The 9,630-nt window shown below is 26.7% G+C and overlaps 1 protein-coding gene across 7 annotated transcripts in view; it reads right to left on the bottom strand.

Annotated features, from left to right (window-relative positions):
- Positions 1-8,786, bottom strand: part of LOC119606695 (actin-binding LIM protein 1) — a 29,244-nt gene extending 20,458 nt beyond the window's left edge. For 2 of the 7 annotated variants that reach the window (XM_037960260.1, XM_037960262.1), the window contains exon 1: positions 2,596-2,911. In XM_037960260.1, coding sequence (XP_037816188.1) covers positions 2,596-2,644 — 49 coding nt within the window. In that variant the 5' untranslated portion in view covers positions 2,645-2,911. Of the gene's footprint in view, positions 1-2,595; positions 2,912-8,136 lie in introns of those variants that run through there. The other 5 variants (XM_037960265.1, XM_037960264.1, XM_037960261.1 and 2 more) reach the window with 4 other exon arrangements.
- Between the last annotated feature and the right edge of the window lie 844 nt (positions 8,787-9,630).

Raw genomic sequence — 9,630 nt, 5'->3', positions numbered from 1 at the left:
TCTTGGTATTTTATTTAGTACAAACTAAAAAAAACTTAAAACAATTGTTTATTTTTGTTTAAGTGAGACATACAGACTATTATGTGTTGCATAGAAGCAAAGTGTACAATCTCCATTTCTAAATTTGAGTTAATAATCTTAATTCTTATATATTTTAAATTTTATTAAGTTGAGTTTTATCTTTTTTATTTAAAACCCACAAAAGTGGAGTTAACTGCTTTTGTTTCTAATCTTATCTCCCTTTTTTGTTTTTGAGTGTATGTTTATTATAGTTGTACTAGCAATTGTTATTGCTTTAATTTCTTTTGTTTTGAATTGTATTCAATTAAAAAGAAAAGTAATGAGAGCATCATGTCATCGACAGACATTTTTTTCATTTAAAATTTTTGCATTTTATCATGTTTTTAATTTTTTTCATTGTGGGTGTCCGTCCGTCTGTTTGTCTAGCTTTTTTTGTTAAATAAAATTTTTTGTAAAATATTTTTAAATTGAAAATAAAATTATTTCAAACAAATGTATGCCAACAAACATTACTTTTTAACAAAATGAGTTTGAATTTAAAATTGTGTTGGTATTCGAAATATGTAAACATTTAGATTTCTCTAAATTTAAGAATTTCAAATAAATAAAAAGAAAATCTAATAAATAATTTTTCTCTTTTAGAGATTTTTTTTTGCAAAATAAAAATATATGTATTTTTATTAAATAAATAAACATAGCACCCACTGTTTAAACAAAAACAATTATGGCAATAAAACATAAACTTTCAAATAATTTTAGTGATGTGTTCATTATGGTGAAAATACACAATGTTTAGTTTTTTTTTTCTTTTCGCAATCATATACAAAAATGTTCTTTCCTGTCTTTGGTTTATTTTTAAGAAAATACATTTTGAATATTTTTCAAATACATTTTAAAATTTGGGTTAATTTATAAGGATTTTAATAAATTAAGACAAATCTTCAGATATCACGATAATTTGAGATTTTAAATAATAACCAAAGCTGTCTGATAATTATAAGAAAATTTTATCAAAATTTGGACCTTTTAAGTTTAAAGTGACGATATTATTTTGTTTATATTGACAGTCACATCTTTAGAGAAACATTTCTTTTAGTAATACAACTACTATTTGCAAAAAAAAAAAAAAACTAAAACTAAATAATGTCAAGGCCAAAAAGAGAAATCCTCAAATTTATACATATAAATATTAGGGGTATAAACAAATGTTGGCCCTATTTTCCTCTAGATGGCTTTTATTGTGTTTAAAACAAAACTCTTGTTGAATCATGTTCAACAAAAAACTTCCTGTTTCAATAATTTCTGGAAATCTTTATAGCATCTAAATCGATCGATATTTATGGATATCGATTATTTAAATTTTGCTCCAGATCAGTCCATGATCAATTTTATTAGACTTGGCGAATAGATCAGTTTTGCATCATGTATAATTCATAATACAATGTGAACAAATTAAGACAATTATTAGAAGAAAACCGGAGTTATCTGCAAGATCGGTAGATTTTTTGGAATTTTAGTTAGTTAGTTTGAAAGGAGGATGTGTGTTACATCAGAAATACATCTAGTTTACTATTGATCCTATTGCGATCTGGTGGGAATTAACTCCATGATCTTTTCGATCAAATTCATCACTCGAAATAATCGTTTTTAGTTAGTTTGAAAGGAGTATGTATGTTACATCAGATCCGATGAAATAAATTTAGGTTACTATCGCGATCTCCTTTTTCAGAGTGTCTGGTGGGAATTAACTCCATGATCTATTCGATCAAAGTCTTGTATTAAATTGTTATTCATATGATAGCGACTCTATAGATAAAGTTCAAATAGGACTGGACCAATATTGTTTCGATCCAAATATCTTTATTAAATTAATGTTTCAGTTTCAAAAACACGGGACACGTATAAATCACAGGAGATTCGGAGTCTCCTGGTAACTAAACACATTGCATGCTTAAAAAGCTATTGATCAAATTATCCTATATAAGACTAAGAAATTGGTTTAAAAAATGTAAACGATTTACCATTGTCTCGGTAAAGCTAACCTCCCAAAATAAAAACTTTATATATACTGGCATTTATGATCGCATTACCATTTCGATCAGTTTATAAAGATTCTCCTGGTATATATTTACATACATACATACATTGGATATATTTACATACATTGGATTAGATAGAAATGTATGTTGCAATGTTCAGTTTTAACATGAAATTTAAAAATGTAATTTATTACAACATAATTTACAGCATGAAGAAAAACTCTTTGAAAGTTCTGATATATTTTTAAAAACGAAAACCAAGAAAAATAAATATTCTGCATAAATCTCTATAGATATCTCCACAGGTATTAGTAACTTGCAATTCTCAATACAATATATTTTCCCTAAAACAAATTGACTCACACTCAGCAGCAGTTTTCATTATATTTTTTTTCCCCCAAAAGGCGTGGGCATTTTCAAAATATATACAGAGAAAACAAATTCTGATTAAATCGTTGTATAACTTGGACAACAACAACAAGATAAATAAAAATAACAAATTTTAAATAAATAACAACAATAAGTAAGATCTTACGTATGTTTCCAAAAAAGTTTAAAAATCGTGATGAACTGCTTTTTTTCATAATCTTAAAATTTATTTGACTTTGATGATATTGATGGTGGTTGTTATTTTCAAATATAAATATTTATAAAAATAATTAAAAATTTTTGGTTTATTTTTATTTATAAGTAATTCTTAATGTTTATTTATTATTTTCTTTTTTTGTAAAATTTTCACAATATATATTCTTTTCTTCACCGATAAAACCGAAAATTTCACTAAAGGTGAATTTAACAGACGAGACACGATGACACGTTAAACCGCAGACATTAAAGCAACAATATAGACTAAAATGAAATAGTCAAGCTAAAAAAATATATAAACATACAATCGGAGAGAAATAAAGATTTATCTGAAATATATATATTTTAAAATTCTACATATTAAAATTTGCTATGAAACGAGCATGATTTTGAGGGAAATTTATTTTCAAGATACACAAGCTATTTTCTCAAAATTCTCTAAAATTAAGAGAAAATTTTCAAAACATTTTCAAACATAAATTTAAAAGAAAAACTTATGTGAAAATACCAAATATTTCGAATAGCAAAAGTAACAAGAGGAAAAATAACACACGAAAAAAAAAGATATAAACACTAAATGATTGAAGAATCCTAAAAATAGATTATCAATTAAATAGAGAAGCATCAAGTGTATATGACCTATATTATGGGAAGGCAGGCGGCAGGCACCCTTTCTTTTCCTTTTGAAGTGCTTTTCTATCCCCCAAATTAAAAATACCTACCCATTAAAATATGTACTAAGGAGTTAATTGTAAAATGGGGATAAAACACTTAGGCACGTTTACATAGTTGTGGCCATGTACGTATAAAATGAGAAAAAAGAACCTAAAAAAAACATTACACTAAATTTTAAATCAAAAGAGATTCAATTATTATTATGTCTTCTTAAGACATAAGGCATCTATTTGTGTGTTTAACAATATAAATTATAGGTGTGAGAAATGGGAAAACAAGGGCCGGCATATAATTTATATTTTTTTTTATTTTTAATAACAATAAAACACTTTAAATAGCAAAATATATATTATAGAGATTGTTTAAAGTGTTATCGATTGTCAAAGGCAATGATGTCATTTTTACTTTATTATTTTTGATAATGTTAATCAATCAATTAAAAATGCATTAATCATTCATATTTCCAAAATTTTTACAATGAGAGAAGAATTGTCGCATTATTTAAGAGTATATATCGGAGATGGAAAATTAAGATTTTTAAATATATATTGAAAAAGTATCAAATTATAACAAGAAGAGTACTATACCTTTTAAGTTATGAAGTACTAAACTTATTTTCCGCTAGACTATAGACTAGACTATAGACTAGACTAGACTGTAGACTAGACTATAGACTAGACTATAGACTAGACTAGTCTATAGACTAGACTATAGACTAGACTATAGACTAGACTATAGACTAGACTATAGACTATAGACTAGACTATAGACAGACTAATACTAGACTATGACTAGGACTATAGACTAGACTAGGACTAGACTAGACTATAGACTAGACTACTAGGACTAGACTAGAGGACTAGACTAGCTAGACTAGACTAGACTATAGACTAGACTATAGACTAGACTATAGACTAGACTATAGGACTAGACTATAGACTAGACTATAGACTAGACTATAGACTAGACTATAGACTAGACTATAGACTAGACTATAGACTAGACTATAGACTAGACTATAGACTAGGACTATAGACTAGTACTATAGACTAGACTATAGGACTAGACTATAGACTAAACTATAGACTAGACTATAGACTAGACTATAGACTTAGACTATAGACTAGACTATAGACTAGACTATAGACTAGACTATAGACTAGACTATAGACTAGACTATAGACTAGACTATAGGACTAGACTATAGACTAGACTATAGACTAGACTATAGACTAGACTATAGACTAGACTATAGACTAGACTATAGACTAGACTATAGACTAGACTATAGACTAGACTATAGACTAGACTATAGACTAGACTATAGACTAGACTATAGACTAGACTATAGACTAGACTAGACTAGACTATAGACTAGACTATAGACTAGACTATAGACTAGACTATAGACTGACTATAGACTAGACTATAGACTAGACTATAGACTAGACTATAGACTAGACTATAGACTAGACTATAGACTAGACTATGGAATAGTGATCTACTATGTGGACTACTTATCAAAAGTTTATAAGTTAGACAGAGTAATCGAAAATGTTTTGATAACAAAAATTATGGAAAAAAGTACTAAAACACTGAATTTTCCATGCCTGATCTGGCCCAAAACTCCTATTACTTATCAAATGATTAAAATTATACTTAATTAAACGGTTACACTGTCTTTGCAAAATCTTATTTTTTTTCCTGAAATATGCTAAATATTAACAATTAGTCAAATTTTATGACACTTTGTCTTGTGACAAAATAAGAAAAAAATTCAAAAAGCAATTAAAATACTAATAGAATGTCAAATAACAATTGAGTATAAAAAAATATTATTAACAAGGAGAATCCTTTCGCTTTCATATGCGTGATAATGTTATATTCAATGAATAATTTATATTGTAAACACAATTTTCAATTCAAACATTTTTTTATTGTCTCTATATATCTTTTGTTGTATTTTTTGCTTTCTTTAGTAAAACTTACGGTAAAAAAAAATTACTATATTATAAAATAACAGTACATAAGAAAAGTTTTGTCAAGATGAGAAAACCCCATCAAAATCATACATCATTCATCAACAACAAGTACTCTTTTATAGTTACAATAAATAAAAAAGAAATAAAATGAAAAAATATTTCAAATTGAAAATCTTTTCATTCATGACACGTTTACATACCGTATATACACTTGCTTTATGTTGTTGTAAATGCAAGTGTGTGTTTTTGTTGTTGTTGGAATAGTGCATTGAAAGATACGTATGATTTGTATATAAAAAAGTTAATAAGGTACTTTTTACGGGTACTCTTTGAAAGTGTAGAAGTATTAGAAGGTTCTTTTTTATTTCTAAAATAGTAAATAAATAAGTGAATAAAAAAATATATTTTGTTTAATATTTTTTAAATTTATATTAGAATCAATAAGCCATTCTTTCATTTTTTAAAAAAGAGGACGATTTTTGCCTTAAGAACTGGTCGATATTTAAATGATTATGTACCATAACTCATTAAGTTTAGGTTTAGGATTATGGTATTTATTCAGACATTCAAAATAATGTTACAATTTGTTTTCACGTATCTGATATGAATGCATTTTTAGACGAACTTTAAAGGAATGAATGGAAAAGCAAAAAAGAAGATACAGTAAATAAACCGGACTATATCGTCCATTTGTTTAAAGCATATTAAGGCACGTTACTACTAAATAAATACAAAAAATAATGACAAAAAAATGCAACAAACAATAAAAATACAAGTAATAATATTAATAATTGTGGCGGTGAGGATGATGATGTTGTTGATGACAATCCAAATGGACGGACGGACCAGTGTATAGACTGACAAAGCATACGAAGCTAAAGACATATTCATCATATGCGAACAAGTGTACGAATAGTTTTTTTATTGTTGTTAAATATATTACAATACTTTGTACAAAAGAAGGCATGTTACGACGATGTAAGCAATTCATTCAATTTAACTTAAACCAGCCAACAAAAAGTTCGCTGTCAGTCCCCAAAGCAAACCAATCAACCATCTAAGCTTACCAAACAAGCGACCGACCTATGGACGGACGCACATATGTATGTATGTATTTACGTACATACATCAATCTATCCATTCAAATGGTAGTCGTTCCTCATATGTAGTATGTAAGTTTGCCTGAGTTTTAATAGATTTTTGTACTGACATGAGAAAAAAAAAACTACTGAAACGAAAGGCCGCGGACAGACGTTTATTCACCCGTTGTCATTTTTTGTGACATTACAAAAATAAAACGAAAAAAGCTTAAAAACGGGGAAGGAAGTAGCATATATTTTGTTGTTTGGTATTTATTATAATGAGAGACGTAAAGAATCGTAAAAACCAACATATATACAGTTGTTGAGAAGCAACATTTTGGACTGTAACCAACCAGATACAACAACAACAGTAAATAACACATGGAAAGAATGTGCAGTGATGATAACTTTTTACAAAGTCTTGTAACGAAAAATAACGCTACAAAAGGGAAATGTGTTTTTTTTTAGAGCTTTTTGTAGATTTTTGTATCCTATATATTTTCCATTTAAACATTTTCAATGGAATCAGTCCCTGGGCAAAAAAACATAATTACATGTCCAAATCTCATTAAATTGAACAAAAAAGTGACTCTGAGTGGATCGTTATACGTTAAGTTGGTTGTAGGACCAATATTTTTGTGCGTTCCCTCTATTTTTATCCATTCCTGGTTTAAGGAAGAAACACTTTTTATCAAAAATCGTTTGATGTGATTTTGCATTCATAAAAGGTAAAAATATAAGTTTTTTTATAACAAATTTAAAAACTTAATTAATTATTTTGTATTAAAGTTGATTCTTTTTATTTTTTATTATTTATATTTGAATATAGGTAATAAACTTTTTATTTCTGCAAACAAATTATTAATTGATAAATTAGCATCACTGTTTACATGAATTGGTTTAGACAACAACAACAATAGCAAAGTTCATTCAGTAACCAGATGAAAAAAAAAACATAAAAGAAAAATAAAACTTGACAGATTAAATACACACATGATGTTTTCATAATAATGACAACGATGACGTATGTTCATTTATATATTGAATAGATAAAGATTTATTTCATTTAATGTTTATTTATGTATAAAAACAAACAACAAAAAAACCCCAAAGTAAACAATTGATAGAATAAAAAATAATATTAAATAAAAAATAAAATAAAAATTTACATTTAACAATTTATATTTGAAAATCCGAGGTAGTGGTGTGAAATTGTTCAACATTTATTTGCGTACGGGTCACACACTGGTGGTGATATCATTCTTTTTCGAATTCGACTCGAATTCTGCAATGTGCAGAAAAATTCTAATTCGAAACAAACACAAACAAAACATGCAAAAAAAAACAGAAAGAGAGCATGACAAATTATTTTCTCTCTTATTTCGTCTGTGTGTTTCTCTTTTGTGTTTGCGTTTTTTTTTACTCTACCAAAATAGGGAGTGTACAAAATCAAATAAACCGCACTCTTTCACATGTTTATTTAATCGAAAGATGAACAAAAAACATGTAAATTTAATTAAAATGGTAACACAAAAAATAGCAAAAGCAAATATTTATTAACACCTTCATTATCGTGTTCTATTTACTGTCGTTAAATATATTTTCTTAGTTTATATTTGTTGTGTCATCCTTCTTTTCTAATTGGCAAAAATAATAAAATTAACAAACAACCCCAAAAATTCTGCTTCACCTTCTGTTTTCCTTTTGACATTTTCATGTTTTTTTGTGTTTCTTTTTTAATTGCAAACTCACCCATTACACTCTGCTTTTGCTTCTTCTTTCGCCCTTTTTGTTACTTTTTTTCAATGATTTTCTTCTTCTTGTGCTTTTTCCTTCTAATCTTTTTATATTATTTGCTTTTTTCAATTTCGTTTTTTTTAACTTTTTATAATTTTTATCGTTTTATTTATATGTATTTCAACTTCCATTAACTTTTTATTAACCACTTTTATTAATGAAAACTTTGGCCGTTGTTTTTTTTTCTCGTTTTCTCAAAATTTGTTGAATTTTATTTTTAAAATAAATGCATTTTTTTATTACTCTTTTTAAGATATTTCTTCACCAAAAAATTTATAAAAAGAAATAGTACCAGGAAATCACAATGACAATTATCAAAAAAAAGTATTTTTTTTAGTGAATGTCACTATAATTGTTAACCGCACAGAAATTGCACACGACAATCAACCAAGACGACCACTTTTAAACTAAAAAAAGTTAACTTGCTCGCTCGCTGCAAACTCCATCCACCAACAAAAAAAAAAAAAAAATTAAACGCAAATAAAGAGAATAAAAAACAGTGCTGTTAATTTAGTGGTGTAAACCGAGATTTAAGCGTTTTCTGTTTACAAGAACAACTTAGAAAGAATTTTTTATTTTGTACCCTATACGTTTTTTCATAAGAAAAAAATCATTAAAATTATCTGTTTTTAAAGCTTTATAATATGTAATACATAATTATATATAATTATTATTAAAAAATTAAACAACACATTACTTCCTTCTTTTATACTTTGAAAATCTTATAAGAAAAAACATTATTTTTACTAAAATTAACTACATACTTTATTTTTGTAATTAACGGAAATTTTTCTTGTGCTATTTTGGCACAAGAAAAAGTGCCAAAAAAGCTCTAAAAATATTTTAGATCCGGCATCATTTTGATTTGCAGTGTTGTTTGTATTTTCTCTTTTAAGTTACTGTAGCCAGAGATGGATAATTTTTATTTTTATGTATATGTATGTATATTGCATTTACAATTTTTTTCGTTTTTTATTTATTATTATTTCGAAAAGATTGAATTTTTTTATTTTATTTTAAAACAAGCTTAGGACTTCCTTTTTATGTCTGGTAGCCCTAATTGTTTACATGTAAAAAATATTTTCTGGTAACCTTACTTTTTACTTAACATCGGTTTCCTCTGTTAGTTAACAGAGCAGTAGGCATTGTTAACTCTCTTTACTCAAGACACTCTCTTTCACTGTTAAAAATGGGAAAATTTAGAGAATTTTTTAAGAGAACGATTTTTTTTTAAATTTCCCACAAATATATACATAATTATTTATAAAAATTAAATTTATAAAAAAATTAGTAAATAATGAAGTTTGTTTATTTCTTTGGTGGGCCAAATTTCCCCACCGAATAAAGTAAATTAAAAAAGAGCGACCGAATTAAATACCAGGGAGAGGAATTTTTTTCTCCCAATTTTTTCTCTTAAATAATGAAATAAGCTGTGTGTATTTGAGAAAC

Source organism: Lucilia sericata, unplaced genomic scaffold, assembly GCF_015586225.1.
Source record: "Lucilia sericata isolate MDLA Ls3-8-SP2 unplaced genomic scaffold, ASM1558622v1 Contig000612F_arrow, whole genome shotgun sequence".
In the NCBI taxonomy this organism is placed as follows: Eukaryota; Metazoa; Arthropoda; class Insecta; order Diptera; family Calliphoridae; genus Lucilia; species Lucilia sericata.
The sequence above is the reverse complement of the archived record's forward strand: the minus strand, read 5'-3'. Positions and strand labels throughout refer to the sequence as shown.